Source organism: Melitaea cinxia, chromosome 2 (genome assembly GCF_905220565.1).
Source record: "Melitaea cinxia chromosome 2, ilMelCinx1.1, whole genome shotgun sequence".
NCBI lineage: Eukaryota > Metazoa > Arthropoda > Insecta > Lepidoptera > Nymphalidae > Melitaea > Melitaea cinxia.
In genome coordinates, this window is record NC_059395.1 from 13,947,701 (window position 1) to 13,971,651 (window position 23,951).

At 31.9% G+C, this 23,951-nt stretch overlaps 1 protein-coding gene across 1 annotated transcript in view; it reads right to left on the reverse strand.

The window, feature by feature from the left end:
* Positions 1-21,160: 21,160 nt before the first annotated feature.
* LOC123661809 (nose resistant to fluoxetine protein 6-like) overlaps positions 21,161-23,951 on the reverse strand; it is a 51,036-nt gene continuing 48,245 nt past the window's right edge. The window contains exons 10-12 of the mRNA XM_045596752.1: positions 22,709-22,885; positions 22,265-22,461; positions 21,161-21,304 (exon numbers count right to left, since the gene is read on the reverse strand). Coding sequence (XP_045452708.1) covers positions 21,161-21,304; positions 22,265-22,461; positions 22,709-22,885 — 518 coding nt within the window. The remainder of the gene's footprint in view (positions 21,305-22,264; positions 22,462-22,708; positions 22,886-23,951) is intronic.

The following is a 23,951-nucleotide window of genomic DNA, read 5'->3' on the forward strand; positions in this document are numbered from 1 at the left end:
ACAGTAACCTAGGCTAAGTGTATATTGTAAGTAGGCCAGTAGGCCATAAGTGTATATATAAGGTAACTAGGAAATAAGTGTACATATATGATAACTAGCATATAAGTGTAAATATAAACTTAGATAATAAAAATAACAGTATAAATACAAAAATTTCAAGAAATGTACACAGCTTCTACCCCTGGACAGTTGTAAGATAAAAGTGAAGAAAAGGAAAAAGTAATAATAAATAGTAGTAATTATATATATAAGTAAATTAAGATAGCATAACTTTAAATTTTGGTCGGTGGACTCACGTGGGATTAGTGATACTAAGCTTAGTTTAATTAGTCTCTAAGTTGCATATGTAGGTGCCAAGGTATCGAGAGTAACAAACAAATAATTGCAATAACAAGAGCACGGGCATTATAAGCCCGTGGATATATATCGTTAAAAAAAAAAAAAAAAAAAAAATGTAATGTGAACAAACTTAACTAATCTTTTATACAAAATTCTCGTGCCACAATGTTAGTTGTAACTAACATGTCGAACATATCAATATATATAATATTGATATGTTCTATTAAAGTGTTGTTTTATAAAGTCACATGTCTTCAGTAAATTTTTCTGCAAAGAGAAAACCTTAACATTTCGAGCTGTCATCGTTTTTCATAACGTTAACCTAAAGGCCAAAATGCTTTATGAGACCTTGATGAAACTATTATTTATAAATTTATATTAAAATTTAATGTCTTACAAAATTTTACCATTGCGTTTTTAACTACCTTCTACCTTTGTTTCATTTTTTTTTACAGATTCGTAAGTATAAATCTGAATATACGTATATTAATCAGACGATAGGAACTTAGTACAGTACATTTGATCAAGATTTTTGAATTTTTTAACTTAATCTACAGTGTAGTGCTGTTCCTATTGCAAGTTAGATGTTTTTAATTCAGTCTGAATATTTTTTCAGCTATCTACTAAAGCAAAAGGGAAAATTTAATCTCGAGTTTGCTATACTATCTTAAAGTATTCAAAAGCCACAAAATTCTACTATTGTCGTTACTAATCTTCTTCGTTCACTACATTTATCTTTTAATTATTAGATTCATTAGTTAAACATTACGCCAATATCAATTCTAGATAAAATTGCAATAATTATCTTAAAACTAATTCGAGATAAGATTAAAAATAATTTCTATTTTATCCATGGAGAGATTTAAAAAAAAGTAATCAATCATATACGAAAACGTATATATTAAAGATTAATTACTAACAAAGGGAATTCGTAAGGAAATTTAATAATTACATCGTGGACGATATCTTTACCCACTTACCAAGGTTATTGAATCATCTCTCTCGCATTTGATAATATTTCTCGTTAAACTTATTTTAATAAATTCTCCGCCTTGCTTCCTTTGGTGGAAAGTATCGTGTATTGTTCCTAAACTTGAGATTACATTCTTTACAACTGCTTTATAAAGTTGTGATCGTAGTTATTAACTGTGTCAATAGTGTAAAAGTAATTATAAACAAACAATGGACCTAGTTCCTCTTCCCTTGTTAATTTAATTTTACGCCGATGCAAACAGTTTTGTGTAATTGTTTAGAAAATTTGAAAGATACCGAAAAAGTTGAAAAGTTTGTTCGAATTTGCAACCAACCGCAGATGTCAAGACGTGACTGTCATATTCTCGATTGGATTTCTTCGAATATATCATGTCCAATCTTTTCGATCCTGAACTATGCTCTTGAGGCACGTACTTTTCATCATATTCTTTGCATTAATTATTATAAAAAGTTCTTTAAATTTTGAAAATAGAACGTCAATGTAGTTTCCAACTTCTGTTATCATATTATACTACGAAACTCTTACATTTACGTTTCTCTCAATGTTCTAAAATTAATATATAAGAAGAATGAAGTACAAGTATAATAATTAATTCTAAGTTTTTGACGGATTTCTCAAGTTTGTTTTTCTTGAATAGATTTTAATAAATCTAACCACGATTACTTTGATTTATTATTAACATGTAGCACTAGTGATAGTGTGGTATTAGTTTTTTTTTAATATTCAACTGTGTTTTTAATCTAGTGCGTAAAATTGAATCGTTTGCGGTGTTTAATTGTTGATCCATCTGCCTAAAGCTGGTCGACTTTGGCTAGTTTAAAATACCCTCGTAGGGAAAACTTTGATTATTTCAAGCTTTTTGTAAAAAGTGAGCACATAATTACATATACACATAACATTTTGGTGTTTGGTAATGTTCAACGCACACAATGAATAAAATATAATGTAACCTACTTTGGATATAACAATAACATTAAAAATGTTTCATCTATTTATTTCTGAACTCTGTAGCAATAAAGGAACGTACACTATTTACCTACATGAGAAAACATGTATCTGTAGTACACATTATTTAGAAGTGTCGCACCTCACGTCCGTCCAAGTAAATAAATTAAGAACATTAAGCGATGTTCTAATTTCTATGCTTACTTTAATACTACCCCTGTTTAAATCATTTGAAGCAAACGTCTTATAATTCTAGGTAAATACGTGATATTATTCTGAAAATTTAATTTAATTTTCCTAATCATATATACATACATACCTATGTAAAAATCGTTTCAATAAGCATATATATTATGTATCATATCTGTTCAAACGATTTTATATACATTTTTTAAAAATACTCAAAAGGATTCACTTCAATCCTGATTCCCGTATAAAGCGATATAACTTTTTTTTGACATTCACTTTTTTATGGAGATGTAGTTTTCTGATTGTTGTCTAGAACTTGGTTGTCATCGGAACAAAAATCTGATATTCACATATAACTAAACGAACTAACGAATAGAAATTGGATGAATTATCAATATTTTCAAGTTTTATAAACTTGAAAGCAAAGTATTACCTAATTACAAGCGTGGAAATACTAAGTTAAGAAGCGTTTCAGTTATTTAAAAACTTAAAGCAAGTTGTTGCTTAACTTTTATTAAAACAACTATCACTTGCCCTATAAACTACATCGTGTTGAAATATAATTAGATAATGTAAAATTTTAAGAGGAGTTAAATAAAAATTAATGTTATGATTTCAGTACTTTAATATTATACATGAAGTAAACTAAGTGCTCATACATATTTTTATTGAATTTTCTACATACTATGATTATAATCGTATATACGAAACATATAAATATATTTTAATGTAAATAACCAACCGTTACTTGGTTAAACTAGCTAAATAAACGAAGTTATCAGTTAGCTACAGCTAAGTAGGTTCTATCGTCATATGAAAAAAAACTATAGTAAATAAATATATATAGATATAGAATGTGTGCTAAAAGAACGAAATGAAGATATCTCTATCTTTACGACCGGGTGCCATTGAACTGTAAATAGCCTTGGTGGACCGCGTGTTACTGTATAAGTATAACTAGTATGAGGAAAATGTTTTATTACTCAAATGAGGCAGCTAAAGAAAAGTTTTGTGGCTATCAATGTACACTAAATAGTATTGATATGCCCTGGTACTAGTTCAGTACACTAGCGTATGCGACGAATTTAAGATTACCTCTATCTATGGTCATTCATATAAATTAATACAAGTACTTTTTAAGCTCAAACAAGGCTCTTTTGTTGAATAAAGATATGTATGTGTAATGTTGCTGGAATTATAAAGAATATTGCTGCAATGCTATTGAATACGCTCAAAGAAATTTCAAATATAAAGGAAATAATATTTCTGATTTAGCGAATGCAATATGGATGTGAATGTCAAAGGAATATGCTGCATATCCCTTTGACATTCATGACAATATTGCATTTGCAGGTGTGTGCTTGTTGCAAGTAACTAATTGGTCGCTCACCATAGAGGTTTGACTGAAATGATCACCTGAATATTCATCGAATTTTGTTGGCCTGTTTCCGTTTATTATTCCCAAATATTAAGTGCAAACACATCTTATGTTGTTACGTAAAATAACGTGTAAGAGACAATCGATCTTGTACTGCGATGACTGGTGCTGCAAAAAGCTGTGTGTATTTCTATTATAGTTTCTCTCTCTTAATGTTCGGAAGAGATTGCCCTTTAATATATGGTCATATTATAAATTAAATGGAACAAACAGACAGACAACAATTTTAAAAAATGTTATTTTTGTATATGTACCGAGTATACATTCACATGCATTTAGTAAAAAACGGTTATTTTAATATTACAAGCAGACACTAATTTTATTAATTTGTATAGACTAGCTGTGCCCGCGTCTTCGTCCGCTTGGATTTTAACAAAAAAATTTTGTTCAGTTTGCAGAGTTATAAAATAAATTAATTTTTAAAATAAAACTAGCCAAGTTATTACAACACCTACCTGCCAGTGAAAGTCCCGTTAAAATCGTCCAACCGTTTAAGAGATCATAACTGGAAATTAATATATTTCAGATTGAGTGCCAATAACCAACCATAAGATATTGGATGAATTCAGAAGGGTGAAAAAATTGCTTAGTGCGGAATAGCACTGTATATCTAGCAATTCGAATAACATACATTTATGTATGTAGGTATGTCTACGTACGTAATGCCCTTGGAGCAATTACGTCAATGGAACGTGATAGTTTTTAAAGTTCCAAGTAAGCTATTTTTATTTTATTTTTCTTTACGTATATGCTCTTACCCCAGGGTAGGCTTACGTCCAGCAGTGGAATATAAAAGGCTGATTATGATATATCGCACCTTCGGTGCAACAAAGTCACAATTCAGGACACTTTTTTTGTCATGTCTTTTATTAGGACTTTTTAACCACCTTCAAAAAAAGGAATATATATATTATGTATGTTCGGGGATAACTTCGTCGTTTATGAACCGATTTTGATAATTCATTTTTTGTTGGAAAGGGAATATAGCTTTTGTGGTACCATGATAAGGAAACTAGGATCTGATGATGAAATCCTAGAGAAATCGAGAGGAATCCCTCGAAAATCGTAGTGACGACTAGTGTGTTTGTTATTTTCTTTTCGTTTGCGACTAAACACAATTATAAAGGTTAAATATTTCAGATTTAAAAATAACATACTATGGCTCAATACAATCAGCAATAAACTATCAAAAACGAAACAATGGAAATTAAACGTAAATTTCGAGACCTTTAGTATCAAAAAACGTCATCAAGATGAGCTTACCTCCCTTATTTGAGATTAAGATTAATTACATTATTTTACTTAGTTTAGCTTTTACATTGAGTTTTTGAATTTTAGAGCATTCTTTATCAATAAAGGCTTTATATAAAACAATTTGTACATTTGTATATCAGTAATATGTTATTACAAACCTATGTTACAAATATCTCTTTTTCTCATTTTCTTGTTCACAGATAATTTAGCGGTTTCGTACGTGAGAAGCAAAGGAGCGGAGTTAGCTTACTTAATGTCACTATACGTGACACCAACCTTCTTGTCGCGCTACGAAGCTCAAGTAATTCTCTAGAAAGCCGACAGAATGCAAAACAAAACAATATGTATAATTATACATTTGTAAGGCTATAATTAAAAAAAAAACTCTTTTAGATAGTTTCCTTTAAAAATAATTATTAATAAGACTGACTAGGTTTATTTGTTTCTTTTTGTCTGTAATAATTAATGTAGCTTACAATCTCAACGACACTGACCATTCTCCTTCGTCTTTTTTCTTTCTTACGTGACATTGGCGAAATTGACAGTGTCCCTTGTGCACAGTGCCCCCTGTCCTAGTGGCACAAGTGAAAGCCATTAAACCCAAGAATTTATTTATTTATTTATTGATAAACCTAGTTCGGCAATCTCGAATTACATTTATTCAAAGTTAACGAAAAAGATAACGAAATGGGGTAAAGTCTTCGCTAGTTTTTTAAGAGGAATCTCAGAATGACCTACAGGAACTCGTATAACGAAGGTTATAATAACCGTCGCCATAAGCATAAGAATTGAAGAGGAACGTGACAGTAATCTTAAAAAACAGGAAAGGATCATTTCTTGTTTACTTTTCTGCCTCATTTATTTCTATGTAAATTCCTTTTTCAGCTATTTATTTACTTTTTAAAAAATAAAAAGCAGGCAACTTTTGTAACAAAAGTATAATTTTTAATAAGTCAACTTTAGAAATTTATACGTTTTAACTTAGTTGTAAAAATATGAGCAAAATTTTCATTTTTTTTAATGCAATAAAGCAGGGCAAACAAGCCGACAGAAACATCTGATGTCAAGTGGTTACTGCTGCCCAAGAACATCTGCACCATTGAAGGAGTTGCGGATACGTTGTCGGTCTTAAAATCTCATTCATCATTAACTTACTTAATTTTTTCCATTCCAAGCACAAAATACTACCAAATGCCTTTGTATTAGTTTCCTGAAACGTAACCATTTTAACATGTAACATATGAAACGTATGCTTCAATAAACATATCAAGAGATTGGGGTGATCGAGATCGCTGTGAAGGAGTGAGAGAGTGCTGGGCCTCAGACAGAGTGCAAGTATTCATCAGTACCCGAGGGCTAACAATCATTATTACAACTTAAAAAAGTGCTGCGTGATTACGGTAATAAGAATACAGCCACCCCCTCTCTTCCCGTGGGTGTCGTAAGAGGCGACTAAGAGATAATACAGTTCCACTACAATCTTGGAACTTATATAGGCGACCGATGGCGGGATAACCATCCAACTGCTGGCTTTGAAATATACTGGCCGAAGACGGGCAGCAGCGTCTTCGGTGCGACAAAGCCAGCCCTGCGGTCACCAACCCGCCTGCCCAGCGTGGTGACTATGGGCAAAACACAAGAGTTCACGCCATTTTTGATGCGAACTTGTGGAGACCTGTGTCCAAGAGATTATTTTATTTTGTCCATTATTATTGTTGGAGGATCTGACTCCTGCTTGTGTCACAAGATCATTACATTAAATATGAGTTAAGCTAAATGAGTTATAACTCAAGAGATCCAATAGTAAATGTTAAATTACTCCATCATATACCAGTTACTATATAAATTACATAGGATGCACAAAGACCAACAAAATTAGATTAAATTCAAGAATCTCTAATTAAATAGATTCTACGTACAATCATAGTTCCTGTGCACAATATAACATGGTTACTCAAATTGTCTTGGTAAAAATATTTTATACATTAGTTGAACATTTTAATTCTAATAAAATAAATTTTGTTCTCTAAAGAGACAAAAAATATTTTTCAAAAGTTACACTATACATCCAAAAAAAAAAATTAACAAATATATAATCTAATACACATCTATATAAATATAAATGAATGTTGCTAAGCGCATAACTTGAGAATGGTTCGACCAATTTGGCTAATTTAGTTTTTATTGTATGTTCTTTAAGGCCTACGGAAGGTTTTAATACTAAAAAAAATATATTTTTACTATTAACTTTTGACAGACGAAGTCTGTCCGGGCAGCGTTATTAATAAAGGTAACTTTACAAAAACCTAAAATTAAAATTAAACGTTAAATAATAATAATCTTGTTAATGTGGCCCTATAAATACAATTTAATATTCGTATTAAATTATGCAAATGTATGTTAGCGAAGACGAGATGTGATAATGTCCACGGATAGAGAAGCCGTACATTCATCAACGTCTCCCAACACGCATAGATAACGACCCATTACTTCTAGCTCTAATCAACGATTTGAATGATACATTTAGAGACATGATTACTCGCCTAATTTGCTTTTCTTGTTCTTTAGAATTTCACACAATATTTTGAATTTGTAACAAAATTAAAATAGTTATAGCAATACGTTTTTTGTTTAGAAAACACGATAAAAAACATGTTTTATCCTTTACAGATTTTTCTTTATTTTTTTTTCTCACTTCACTCACTTCAGCCTAATAATAATCCTGATTATATTTTAAAAAAAAACATGAAAGTATTGCAAAGAAGAATGTAAAACAAGAAATATTACAAACAAAAGGAAATACATATTGTATATTATAAATATATATTCTTACCACACGCTGGAAGCTCCAAAAGCTCGCGATTAAAAAACTTGCAATCGTTTCACAGTGGTTTGTCAATGGTCCATGGTTGATCAATAAATTTACAATGGTTGTTTTTTACTAGTTTAGTATAGAAATTCTTCGTCATACGATCGTGTCGTAATATTATTGTAATATCTGATTTAATTTGGTTGGTTTTTATTTTCATTTAGTTTAATTTAATTTAATCACAATGTTGTGAAGTATTTGATTTCAAAATGTACATGCTGTTTTTCCTATTAATAACAGTGTTCATATAGTTAGGAACCATATTAAAAAATAATAATTTTATAACGACATACTATAAAAATTAAACAATAGAACAAAAATAATGTCACTGGTTCAGTTACTTGAGAAGAATAATATTGCAGTAATATGACGATGAAGATGTTAGATTATATATATAAGAAATTTATTAGTTTTTGTGAACCTGTAATATTAAACTAGAGAGCCTTTAAAAATTAAATGTTTATTTACTCGTTTTTTAGAAATAAATTTATATATGTAAATTACTTTAACAGTTGATAATCAATAATGTCCGCGTCATTTAGGCTAACACATACTGTCGAGATATAGGACTCCTTTGTGCAAAGTTCCTTTCATTAGCGCTCCGTTGTTATCTCTTATCGCAAAATCCAGTAACTTTCTGCCTCTGTATATCAGGGTATTCAGGGTATTACTTGCCGCCTATCTCCAAGTAGGTCATATGTATTGACGACCAAGCAGCATAATGTATATTAGGGTGAATTAGTTCAGTATGTATGGAGAGAATGATGACCATATTTATATTATTCCTACTTTTTAAAATAGTTTTAACTACATCTATGTTTTGTTATAATTAATCAAAATCAAAATAGCTTTGTTCAAATAGGCTTCAAAGTTTCATTGTTTTTTTTTTTCAATGCATTCATCATTATTTTATAACAATTTTTTCAAATTAATTTTAAAACTAATTTTATTTTACACAAAACATAAAAGTATACTATGTAGGTACCTCATACATCTCTTAGAATAATTTTAACGAAATCACCTTAGAAAGTAACATTACCTTCCTGTTACTCTATGCCTGTAACTTTTTCAATTAAAATTATCTTGATTTTGATTCAAAATCGTAATAATTTTTCGTATTTTTTTTAAATTTTAATTTGAGTGTTTTATTTTTACAACATTAAACGGATTTTGTAAAAAAGGTAAGTAGGTATTCATTTTCAGTTAAAAGATATTTGCCATTAATTAATTAATTTTGTGACTTGCAGTTTCGAGGGTTCTCGTTTAAGAGGGTTTGTATCAAAGGTATCTACTAGGTAAGGTAGGTACTAGGTATCAAGCTGGTAAATGGAAGATCTATTATTATTATAAGTTTTTCGATACCATAGCTTATTTTTTTTAATAAATCAAACTTTTCACTACTACACAAATGCGTGTATTATTTTAATAGTCGGAGCTTAATGCTACACGCTGTCCTTTTCTATTCCTGATCGTTTGCTTTAAATAATCTCACCGAAATATAATCTCAGTGGGAAAACCCACTAGAGATTCCTGTTTCGAGCGATTATTTAACCCCAAAATGTAGGCTTCAATGGAACGTTCGTCAGTAAGTACACCAGAACATTCTTCGTGAAAATTATTTGTGAAAATAATTGTACGTTCGAATTGATAGTTTCATTTTTCAATCTGGCAACACGTTTGTCGTACTTTATCGTAAACTCTCGTAGTTCGGGACGTGTGGTTAATCGAAACTGTAGGAAATTCAAGCCATATCTCGTTGCAACAGTATAAGTACGAAGCGAGTATTTTGTTATCTCTTCAATAGATGGACAACCGTTTTCAATTATTGACTTTCCGTCGCATACCTAGTAGCTTATATAAGTTGTATTAGTTGAAACTTTGTAGCCACATAGTTTTTGACAGTTACGTATAAGTCAATAATTAAATATTTGATAGACGATTACTTTTACTTATGTTTACTACGTACAAAAGAAGATTACATAGTATAAATAGTTCACCAGTGGTACATATATATATATATATACTAGCTGTGCCCGCGTCTTCGTCCGCGTGGAGATATAAAATAAATAAATTTATAAAATAAAAGTAGGCTAAGTTACTCCTTGCTACATCAGGTATCTGCCACTGAATACCCTGTCAAAATCGGTCCGTTTCCGAGATAAGCTGGAACAAAAGACGGACAAACAGACAAAAATTATAAAAAAAATGTTATTTTGGTATATGTACCGTGTATCATATGCATTTAGTATAAAGCGGTTCTTTTAATATTACAAACAGACAATCCAATTTTATTTATCTGTATAGGTTTATTATCGTGTAAATCAGGGGTTACCAAACTTATTTTGTCTACGACCGAGGGATAAACCTGGCTTCAAATCATCAGGGTCCCCGGAATGGGGTCTCCGTCAAGAATTCGTGGCATAGCTCTAAAAAAATTTACTTACGCCGAGTTGCACGAAACGAAATTAAAATTTAAGTAGTGATTAAACTAATTTAATCGCAAGAATTGTATGAAATTCTTGTGATTAAATTAGTTTAATCTCTACTTAAATTTTAATTTTGTTTCGTGCAACTCGGCATTAGTCTGTTTAAATATAAAAGCTACTCTGGCAACCTACTTCTGCATAACCGTCCAATACATTTTTTCGTAGCCCTAAAAACGTCAATAAAGTAAAATATTAATACAAACTGCCGGATACATATGGGAACGAATAGTTTTTCTCGCAAAATGTTTTTAATTGTAAACTATAGTCGTGCTTACGCACACACGGAATGTATCATGCGAAACAAGTCTATCAAATTAGCTTGTCTATTTAAACGAAGTCAAATTTAAAAATGAGCTAGATTTTTTTTTCGCGTGGAACTGATCTGTAACACTTACCGAATATTTGAAGGACCGTAGTTAGGAGTCGAACACTCTGTATATATTGTCGTTGAAAATAAAAGTTAATGGAATGCCTTCAGTTTGTAAGTATCCCAATGGAAGCAAATCAGCAATTATTCGCCTGTGAATATTGTTTAGAAGATTAATTAAAAGTTCTAAAGATTTACGAGTACTAAAGTTTGGTAGCAGGTGTAAAAAAGTTAAAAACGCTACGTCACACATTTTTTGCTGGCTCCGTTCCATCCGTCTTGTATACATTTTGCTGCACTTATATTAGATATATTATCTGTAAATGAGTACAAAGATTCGTACTCATTTATCTGGTACTTATTATTTTAAAGGAATTATTTATTAAATTTATATTGCTTATAGTTGTTGTTTTGATACTATTTCTTGTGCTTGTGTATGTTTATAGCAACTAAACAGAATAATATAAATCTAAAATATAATTAAAGACAAATAGACCACAAATCTCAGCTTGAGCTCACTGTTCATTAAATAACGAAATTTATTGTTATAAGTATTCATTCTAGACAAGCCCGTTGGCGCAGTTTGTAGTGGCCGTGCTTTCTGTCCCGCGGGTTGCGGGTTCGATTCCCGCCTGAGTCTGGGTGTAATATTTGTATTTATATATGTATTATGGCTATGTATATTTATCAAAAAAATATAGTTATGACAGTCCGCTGTCACTTGTTATACAAGTATTACGTTGCTTACCATAGGAACAGACGACCGTGTATTTATATTATATGATATGTACGATTTTTATTTTTGTGTTACCCACACATTAGGAATTCTAAACATTTTTGAATATCATATCAAAAATTGACCGCTCCAGCGGGATTCGAACCCGCGTCTCCGACTGACCGTGTCGGCGCTCTAGCCAATTAAGCTATGGAACGATATACCCGCTAGAGCGAAATTTTTGATATGATGACTTTTATTTTCGGTTTAAGCGAACCGTGGCGCCGTCTATAGTGAGTTCTTTACAGAGAACCGTAACTATTCAAAATTTCATATTACAATGAAAATCTTTGTCAGTAGACGACACCATACTATTTTTAATATGTACGATTTTTATTTTTGTGTTACCCACACATTAGGAATTCTAAACATTTTTATTCAAAAATGTTTATATTATATGATATTTATTTATGTATTCTAATAGTAAAAAACTTATTTTTTGTGCAACGACTTCGTAATTTTCATAAAAATTGTACATAAAACAACGTAACGTATAACATAAACAACATATTCTACGTTCAAAATATTCAAATAATTGTGTTTGCTCGCAAACGAAAAAAAAAACCGACTTCAATTACATTGACGAGTAATACAACGTAGATCGACGAAAAAATACTCAAGTAACAGCGCGTTATCAAAGATTACTCAAAAAGTGGTTATCAGATCTCAATGAAATTTATATGTGACCACATGACAAATATCAGCTTTCGATTAAATTAAAAATTATTAAAATCGGTACACCCAGTAAAAAGTTATTGCGGATTTTCAAGAAGTTCCCTCGATTTCTCTGGGATTCCATTATCAGATCCTGGTTTCCTTATCATGGCATTAAACTAAGGATATCTTCTTTCCAACAAAAAAAGAAGTATCAAAATCGGTATACCCAGTAAAAAGTTATTGCGGATTTTCAAGAATTTTCATCAATTTCTCTGGGATTCCATCATCAGATCCTGGTTTCCTTATCATGGTACAAAACTTGGGATATCCCCTTTCCAACAAAAAAAGAATTATCAACATCGGTACATCCAATAGAAAGTTATGCGGTATAATACAACGTAGTTCGACGAAAAAAGCGTCAAGTAAAAACGCATTATTAGATATAGCTCGAAAAGTAGTTGTTAGATCTCAAATAAATTTAAATGGGACCAATTGGCACATACCACCTTTCGATTAAAAGAAAATTTGTCGAAATCGGTCCACACGGGCAAAAGTTCTGATGTAACATACATAAAAAAAAAATACAGTCGAATTGAGAACCTCCTCCTTTTTTAGAAGTCGGTTAAAAAGAATAATAAACGTAGAATAAAAATGAGAACTTTTAAAAACAATTAATTCTTTCTAACGTACCTAAGTATATTCTAATGACCTCTGTCTACTTTGAGGTCATTTCTACCTGATTTCCGATATTTTGATTTCCTGAATCATGACAGTACTGTCGTGTGTCGTGTGGGTACAGGGGTGATGCGTGCGATTGCGATGATAACACTAACGAGAATGTAATACACATTTTTATGCGAATGTCCTAAATTTATTATATCAAGATATAATCTGAAAATGAGCATTGGTATAAACATAACTTCTGATAATATCAATTTCATTATGAGAGATGATGGTGCGAGGAACGAGTTCCTTAACTACGCTAGAAAGATCATCAAAGTAACTAATGTGAAAAATAATTCAAGAGTAGTCACTACATAAATAAACGTGCGGTTACTCGCCCTTAGCATCTTATTCACATCCGATCTCCAATGAGTTGGTTAAGTCGCCACACATCTCTGTAGTGCGAGGATTTTTCCCTGTGCATCCTTCCCCGTAACTAATATAAAAATGTGGGATGTTCTTCAATTATATTATTTTTAATAATTGTCTTAATTATAGTTGATACAATAAAAAATATATAAAATTTAAAGGCGATATACAGAATCAAATCATGATGAAGACTTAAAAATTGTCGCAATATAAATAGCGGCTGTGCGAATTTATCGTACAAAAAAAAAACAGTACTGTCGTAAGTTTAGTTTAGGTTGTAATGAATAGAAACGTAATGGGATTTATTGTTGAAAGCTGGCGTTATATTATTTCGCAAAATTGTTTTTCTATAGTATTTCGTTTTTGTTGTTATGTTACCTTTATAAATGTTAATAGTTTAAGTAGTTAACAACTCTTATTTCACGTTTTCGTAACGAAAACCTCACAATTTCCAGGCAAAATACTTTTCAAGCAAATAGTTAACATGAAGTGAAATGTTTAAGTGCTATGATGTTTTCATAATTCCAATATTCACATTATTATCATGCATTTGATGTTCGTTCTGTTTGTTTTTATTTTTTGCAATCAATAATTACAGCTCTAAAAACTGTTCTTACATTGTCATAAAAACATTTATGTCGTTTGTCACCCTGTATATTTTAAATAAGATTTTGTCTTTAAATAATGATTATATGTATATATTTTTTACATTGACAAAGTCACAAAACAATTACCTCGCTATCTTCTTCGTTATTCCTTATACGTGTTCATTCTTTATTTCATCACAATTGGTGTCTTAATTTAATGTTTACCTTGGACCTTACGTCTGAAACACCCATTATAACCATTATATTATTTGATAAAATCTATTTGCTTATAGTTAATAAAAAAAAATAAAGTAAAAGCATTAATGAGTATTAAATCAACTAACACGATTAGCTCGACTAAACAAATAAAACAACTACCTATTTTGAATTCATGGAGAATCTTAGCGCCCGTTATTGGATTTGTAGCGGATTAGTCTGAGACTTAGAACAGACTAATATCGACGCAGTTCAAGCATATTACTTTCTTAAAATATCTTTCTAACTAAAACAATTTTCTTTCAATTCATATAAAAGATTTAATGGGATAGATTGGAAACATTGAGTTATTATTACTATACATTAGTAATAATAGTTCAATGATTGGAAATTATCTTTTTGCATCACAGTAGGCAGAAATTTATATCTTTGTTTATCACTGAAAGAGTTTTTATAAGAACATAAAACCTTTGAAGTATCAAAAAGGCCTTTTAACCGTTTATTTTTTATATAAGTTTGTTTATTTTTTAATAGTATATCAAACATGCTATGTGGCTACGGCACTAAAGAATTTAGCCACCCCCTCTCTTCCCGTGGGTGTCGTAAGAGGCGACTAAGGGATAACAAGGTTCCACAACCACCTTGGAACTTAAGAAGCCGACCGATGGCGGGATAACCATCCAACTGCTGGCTTTGAAATACACAGGCCGAAGACGGGCAGCAGCGTTTTCGGTGCGACAAAGCCAGTACTGCGGTCACCAACCCGCCTGCCCAGCGTGGTGACTATGGGCAAAACACATGAGTTCACGTTATTTTTGGCTGTAATGATGATGATATCAAACATAAATTGTTGTGAAGAGATATTTTAATACTATATTTATTTTAGTGATGTGCCGGATCTTAAAAAATGTATATCCACCAATACGGATCCGGATACGGATATTTAGTGTCAAGATCCGCGGATACGGATAGGGATATTAAGTGTCAAGATCCGCTTATACGGATACGGATCTTTATTTACTCACTCAATCGGTGTCGGTGAGTGACCTTGAAACTTTAGTTAACGTCACGTCCGCCGCAACGACGGGCAGGACAGGTTTCGACTTGCATTGCGCGCGTATTACTTTTATTAATCGACTTTCAAAAAAGGGGAAGGTTCTCTATTCGTCTGTACTTTTTTTTGAAAGAAAGAAAAGTTTTTAATTAGCCTTTTTGTTTACAATATTAGCCTTTTTATTAACAATATATTTTTTATGTATCTCCTCAGAATTTTTGACTGGATGGACCGATTTCGATGATTCTTTTTTAATCAAAAGGTGATGAGATGCGTGTCATGTGGTCCCATTTAAATTAAATTGAGATTTAACGAGTACTCTTCAAGTAATAAGGTACCTGGGTCATATTTTTCCGTCGATCTACATTTGTATTATACCGCATAAATTTTCACTGGGTACACCGATTTTGATGATTTTTGTTTTAATTGAAAGCTGATGCTTGTCTTGTAATTAGCTTTAAATTTGATCGAGATATAATCAGTAATCTTTGATGACGCGTATTGAGAGAGGGTGGCTATATTCTTACTGCCGTAACCACACAGCAAATAGCATTGATAGATAGATGTCTATAACTGCTTGTTCCTAAATAATATGAAAAAAACATAAGTAAGCTATAAGCTAAACATGGGTGAAAAAGACTGCCGTAATTATACCTAGGCTTAAGCTTACTCCACGTAATCTCTTACCACCACGAACGACTTATTACGTATTTTTTGTAAGTAATATAATATACGAAATTTCTTTTTAATACCCCTTGATGTGCGTTTTAATTATTAAAATGAAAAGTAACTCAAATTAAATTCGTTTGTGCGCCACTTTTCATTTTTAATTATTTAAATCCTTCATATAGCGATAAACTTTTTTAAATCGGATTCCAAAAGTTTAATTTTCCATAAATTATATCTGACGTTCGAAAATACACGAGCTTTTCGATTTACATTTAAAACACGACGTCAAACAATTCGTATAGTTTGCAACAATGTTTAATTTAATAGGTACAAAACAATTTTGTATCACGATTAGCGAGATACAATTATAACTGACATAAATATCGAGCAAGCAGATCTCTACTCGTACATATTAGGTCAGGGGTTGGCAACCTTTTTTAGTAGAGGGCCGCAAAATTTTGAAAAATCGATATTCGGGCCAAAAGCACAGAATGATAGAAAATTATAAGACTTGATGGTACAAGTATTGAATTTTGGTGTGCCTTATTATAATAAAATTGACCACCGCACAAAATCTCTATTCGGGGCGCATCTCTACACGGGCCGCGGCTTGCTTACCCCTGCATTAGATAATTCCAGTACTCCCACTTGTATTGGTTGAAATAATACAATTACGTGACGTACCTGTCAGCGTAACCATGTTACTATTTATTATATTTCAGCCCAGGTATCGACAATCAGCGAATGAAATATACGTAGATATATTTATTTTTATAAATAACGGAGACGAAACTACTGTCTATTAAATTCAAAGCAATAAAAAATATCTTTTCACATTATATTTAAGAAATTCTCACATCCACTTATATCTATCTATTTAGAATATTTTGAAATTATATAATGAGGAAGGTCATTTACCCTACGATCAAACAATTTTAAGTTAAAAGATTGTATCGTAGTAGTACTATTAGATTTTAAAATTATTTTATTTATTTATTTATTTATTCAATATTATTTTATCAAATATAATTCCATGTAATATGCATGGTCCAACACACACGTACATAAAACTAAGCCACACAATATTTAAAAAAGTACTTATATATGTGATTTTTTTTTGCATATATTTCGTTTTGTAAAGATAATTGTGGCAATTGTTTGGTAAAAATACGCTTCACTTTTTATTTTTTGTCAAAAAGCTCCTGAATCAACTGGAGTAAAATATTTAATATTCCCTTAGTTAAATTAACAAAGAGCGCTTAAAAGGCGATAAACCTATGTTCATATATGTGAACATCCTTACATCCTTAAAACTTTTTATATTTGTTTACTTACTTACTTACTTACTCCTCTGGCTCAGCGACCCGAAGTGGATCTTGGCCTCCGACACCAAAAGTCTCCAGCGGTCCCGGTCTGGAGCTATCTCGCGCCAGTCCACTGTCACCAGCTCACGCAGGTCTTTCTCTACCTCGTCCTCCCAGCGGTACTTGGGGCGCCCCACGGGCCTACAACCGTCAGATTTCCCCAAGTACGCTCTCTTCGCTGCGCGATCGTCTCCCATCCTTACTACGTGGCCGAGCCAGCGAAGTCGCGCTGCTTTGGTTTCTGCGATAATATTGGGTTCAGCCACTAGGTCTTCAATCTCTTGGCTATATTTGTTTGGATGCGCTTATGAGATATTTGTATAGATATTAAGAGAAAATGAAAAAGTATCGAAATTGTCATGAATTGCCACTGATCGTAATTTATATATTGATTTATTTATCATTGTGGTAAAAGTATGGGCGTTTAATAAATCAATGTGTTAAATTTGAGGAAATCCAAGAGAATCCACGATTTATCTTTACGACGAAATATAATATATCAATATATGAAATAAATAAATCATATATCAACTATGTACGAACTAGGACTAGTACCGTTAAAAAACTTTTTAAGATTCATCTTTTATTCGATTCTAAAGAGATTTTTTTTTAAAACCTGTGCAATTCTGAACCGCCAATTCACACTAGAAAACTTTTGCTCTGTAGTTATTTTAACGCCACACAAAAACGAATGTAGAAATGTAGAGACGAAACCTAATATACAGAATGTCAAAAAGTTAAAACCAGTCCATCTTCTGTTTAAAAAGTATGCATCTTTTTTTATTAGTATCAACAAAAATAAAACATGTTTTAATATAAAATTTGTTTCAACGATAATATTTAAGAGGTTATTTTTCCAAATATTTATGGCAGAACGGTTTGATTTATATTTAAAAAAAATACAGGGTAACAGCAGTTTAATTATATGAGAATGATTAATTGTATCGGTTTTGTTTACAATGTCAGTCCGCTGGATAAAGAGAATTAATTGGACAAAATAAACACTCAACTTTTTATTTAACAAACAAAACCACGCTTACGTGTGAAAAAACTTTGAAAGCAAACTAATATAATAATTTTATACCACTTTCAACCGTATGTATGAAATTATTTACCTTAGGTTTTACTTATGTGTGAAATTATTTGTATATTATAAAAAAGTAAGTAGTAAAATTCATAAAAAGAAACTATACTTTAATTTCAAATATTGTATAACTTGTACATAATCGTGTTTTCTCGCAAACGAAAAAAAAAAAGACTTCAATTACATCGACAAGTAATATGAGTACAACGTAAGTTGACGAAAAAAAATAACAAACGCACTAGTCGTCACTACGATTTCCGAGGGTTTCCCTCGATTTCGCTAGAATTCCGTTATCAGATCCTGGTTTCCTTATCATGGTACCATACTTAAAATATCACCTTTTCAACAAAAAAAGAATTATCAAAATCGGTTAATAAACGGGGAAGTTATCCCCGAACATATACAGGCGAATTGAGTAACCTCCTCCTTTTTTGAAGTCGGTTAAAAATAAAATACAGCTACAACATTTGTTCCTAATAATTGTGTTTGCTTGCAAACGAAAAACAGCCGACTTTAATTAGATCGATTAAGAGATTTAATTATACAACGTAGGTAGATGAAAAACAGTCAAGTAAACACGGATCTTGATAGAACACGTGCTGTTCGATTTGAATTTGATCTACATTTGCAAGCACCACCTTTCGATTAAAAAAGGGAATAATCGAAATTGGCCGAACCCAGTAAAAATTTCTAAGGTGACTTACATAAAAAAATACATTCGAATTGTAAACCTTCTTCTTCGTTGAAGTCGATTAAAAATGATACAAATTATAATAAGTCAAGGTTCAAGGTCCGATTTATGATTTTGTTCCGGAATAAATTTTAAAAAAGTCCCTAACTCGCAAGGTTATCTTATAAAGCGGCGAATTAATATTGGTATTAGCATATTTTATTTTTTTTCAATAAAAGAGATCTTATTTTAAATAAAAAATAAATTACGTGACCATTGTTTGGAAAGTTTATGTTATCTGGCAACTCTAAGTCTATTCGTTGTCACTTTTATGATAGTTATAAACCTTTTTTTTCACATTGGTGTCTATAGTAAAGTTACTAAAGTTGCTATTATTTTTTATCTATTAAGAAAATTTAAACATAGTTATTTTTAGGCAAGAGTTCATTAAAGTTTTAGATACTGGAATAAAGAGATAGCAATAAATGAAAAACAATTAACGACTAGAAATTCAAACTATTTTATTTATGTATACTATAATAATGATATTTACATATATTCATACAATATAAGGTCACAATAAGAAAACTTACTCGTACCAATGCTTATAAGTCATGGAATATCATCTTACAACTCTTATGACTACAATAATTACACAAAATAGAACACAAATATTTGGGTAACAAAAATTTATGCGATTAAAAGTTATAAGTAAAAGTATTTGAATAATTTAATGACCGAATAAATGAACTAAGTCATTAACTTGCCTTTGAGGCTTTAATTATTTAATAGGTCAAAGTTTCCTGTGACTGTAAACTCAATGTCTACTTGTATAACTTAATGAGTTTGAGTAATGGAAGCCAGGGAATATACCCCGTATGTACTTAGTTTTGCACGGTGATGCTATAACTCTATCGGTACAATAGCTAGGGGTAACTTTGACTTTAATGTTTGCTTGTAACTGGGCTTGGTACGATTTATAGACAAAAATAAAATTTTGAAATAACCTTATTAAATATTTGCATCGTCAACCTTAATTATATATATATTATAATTATATTGGGTTTTACATTTTTAAGTCAATTATCACATACAAAAATACATCGGAACTTTAGATGTCTTTCCAAATGTTACAATACATTTCAGTACTGTCGGCATGAATGTAGCCCTGTTTTGTAATATTTCAAAAATATATAAATACTATTCATAAAATTCTTTAATGACTAAACTTTATATTGATTTCTTATCTATAGTTGGATTATCTCTGGCATAAACATGGTAACTATATCATCATCATCATATCAGCTCACGGACGCCCACTGCTGCATAAGCCTGCCCTAATGCTTTCCACGACGATCGGTCCTGCGCAGCACGCATCCCGCGACCCGGACCAGATCGTCGGTCCACCGCGTAGGGGTCTGCCAACGCTGCGGCGCCCGGTACGCGGTCGCCACTCGAGAACCTTTCCGCCCCATCGGCCATCGGTCCTTCGAACTATGTGCCCTGCCCATTGTCACTTCAACGATCCTTCGAGAAATCTCGGTCACCCTGGTTTTCCTACGGATCTCCTCATTTCTTACTCTATCAGGCAAGGAAATACCGAGCATTGCCCTCTCCATCGCCCGCTGAGCGACTTTGAGCCTTCTTATGAGGAACATATTTAGCGACCACGTTTCGGATCCATATGACATCACTGGCAACACACTGGTTGAAGACTTTCGTCTTGAGACACTGCGGGATATTGGACGCCAAGAATATCTTGATTATATTGAAGTACTATATACTTTTGTAATCTTAAGAATTTGAAAGAACGCAAAACCAAGTTTGCAACGTTTAAATAACTACTATAACTAAATAAAGCTTTTACAAAGAGGCAACGTTGTGTCGTCAGAGCAGTACTATGGTATGGAATTTCGTTATAGCGCATAGTTTAAAGTTCGACGATGCTTAACCTCGTTTCCACATATTAATAAACGTAGCTACAAACATGTTTATTTATATTTTGTCTCTGTCATTTTAATAAAAGTCTGTCGAGAAAGGCAAAGACAAGTATATGTATGCTAAACACGATCCTTCGTTTACGTCTACGTTTATTAATTTTGCAGGTGGTTTTAATGTTGTTCATCTGATGACATTTTTCTTCGTCCTCCGCCGTTGATGATTTTCAACAGACGCACTGCTGGCGCTTCGAATGCAAGTGATATGGCAAACGATGCAAGAAAAGCCATCACTGCGTAGCCGGCGTATATTGTTAGCTGAAAGAAAATTATGAAATGCATCAGGGTTGTAGATAGGGTAATAAAAGAGCTTGATTAAGTACTTGAGACGATTGTATTAAAATGATTCCTAATAAAATTTGTTAGATTTGACAGGTTGATATGGGCTACATAAAACTGAATATTTATGAGGTGATCGATACGTTAATTACATAATATCAAAGCAGTAGAGAGAAACCGATCTACATTTAAATTACTACCAAAGACATCATAGAACAAATATAAAGATACCTTTCATGACATTACATTGTAGGAAAAAATTACCCGCCCGTTATATTCTATACGCAAAGTGTGAAACTTGAATTCAATATTGATCTCTATTTATATCTATTTCAACGTATGATGGAGGTAAGAGAGAGAGTACAATTACCAAACAGATAAGGTCTGGGAATTTATTTACATAATATTTATGTTTGTTAAAGAACTATTTTGTATTCATTGATGTTACAAGAAGTTATCGGAAATTCGCATAAATGCTTATGACACTTTGGGTCGGGTATTCAGAAATGAAGAATGTTCGTTCACGTATTCAATATTATATAGGAATTTTGCAGGTATAAGGTTTGAGATAAACGAGAGTTGTTAAGTTGAAGGCTATAAAATATTTTTCATAACTTTCTCCTGCGGCATTCTCGAATGTTAACAAACATAAAGTAGCCGTAAAAGTTATGTGAACTGATTTTTAACGTGTTACATACTTTATGAATAAATAATAAATAACATCAACATCATCATCAAATCTCTATGAATAACAAATTTTTTACTGAGGCGATGTTGTATTATCTTAATCTTTTATTATCAACAAAAATAGTAGCGACGAAAATGATCTACTATAAGTTGTCCTAATCATACTGATAAACGCCTCTCGAGAAAGACAAAGACGACAAAATTTCATACATATTCTGTATCTATAAGTTTTTAATATAAATATATACTTACGACCATAGAGTTCTGCAAATGCAGAGGTCCATCGAGCAAAAATGAGGTGTACATCATGATAGTTGGGTGTATCAGGTAGGCGCAGTAGGTCAGGCGACTCAAAGGCAACAAGCCGCGGTAGGACAACGCCGAGTTGACTATACCACCGTAACCGCAGCAGCAGGCGATGCATATCCACGCTAGTGCAATTCCCCAACCTAAATTTCATAGAATTAGTTATAAATGAACAGTTACGCAATCGATATAGTTGGTTCAAACAGATCAAGCGTCAGTTCCACTTAATAAAAATTTAGATTAAAAATTTAAATTGATTCAAACTTTTACTGAAACAAGGAGCCTTAATTTCGACACATTTCAGAAGTTTTGGATACATTTAAAATTAAATTCTGAAAACATCGTCGTTGAAACATAACTTTTATAGTAATTAAACTTTAGATAATACACCTGTGTGTCCAATGCTAACGTAAAATGCTGTAGGCCATACTTCGAAGTATCCATCCACCATTCCGAAGATTAAGCTACCGATGATGGCCAGTGATGTGGGCCAGCCTATCACCACCAGCCAGTATGGGATTCGCACCTGACACTTAGTTTTATGCAGGTACCACCCTACTGTCATTCCTGGAACAAGTGATATTAATTAATATAATTTTGTTAAAAAAAAGTATATTTTTGAGGTCAACAGTCGTAGAGCTATTACAAAGCAGAAGCTGCTTATGATATTTATTATTTAAAAATATGAATGTGTGATATTTAGTTAAAACCATCTCTGTCAGTAACTTGATCTACATAAGATTGCTGGTGTAAATGAGGATTGCGGAAAACCGGGACGTCTGGCGCAAACTTGGGGAGGCCTATGTCCAGCAGTGGAAGCCACTTGACAATATATTTCTGCTGCCACCACTAAAAGTCTTGTTTAATTTACTGCTATTTTTAACCGACTTCCAAAAAAGGAGGAGGTTCTCAATTCGACTGTATTTTTTTTTTATGTATGTTACATCAGAACTTTTGACCGTGTGGACCGATTTCAACAAATGTTTTTTTAATCGAAAGGTGGTGTGTGCCAATTGGTCCCATTTAAATTTATTTGAGATCTAACAACTACTTTTCGAGTTATATATAATAATGCGTTTTTACTTGACGCTTTTTTCGTCGACCTACGTTGTATTATACCGCATAACTTTCTACTGGATGTACCGATTTTGATAGCTCTTTTTTTTGTTGGAAAGGAGATATCCCTAGTTTAGTACCATGATAAGAAAACCAGGATCTGATGATGGAATCCCAGAGAAATCGAGGGAAACTCTTGAAAATCCGCAATAGCTCTTTTTACTGGGTGTACCGATTTTGATAATTTTTAATTTAATCGAAAGCTGATGTTTGTCATGTGGTCACATATAAATTTTATTTAGATCTGATCACTACTTTTTGAGTAATCTTTGATAACGCGTATTTAGTTGACTATTTTTTCGTCGATCTACGTTGTATTACTCGTCGATGTAATTGAAGTCGGTTTTTTTCGTTTGCGAGCAAACACAATTATTTGAAATATTATCAGATAAAATAAATCAACTTCATCAACAATCATTACAATTTAGTAATTACTTCAATTATATTTACGTAATTAGAGGTAACTACATTTATTTTATTGCTAGAAGAAATGAAATAAAGGGTACACACATTATTA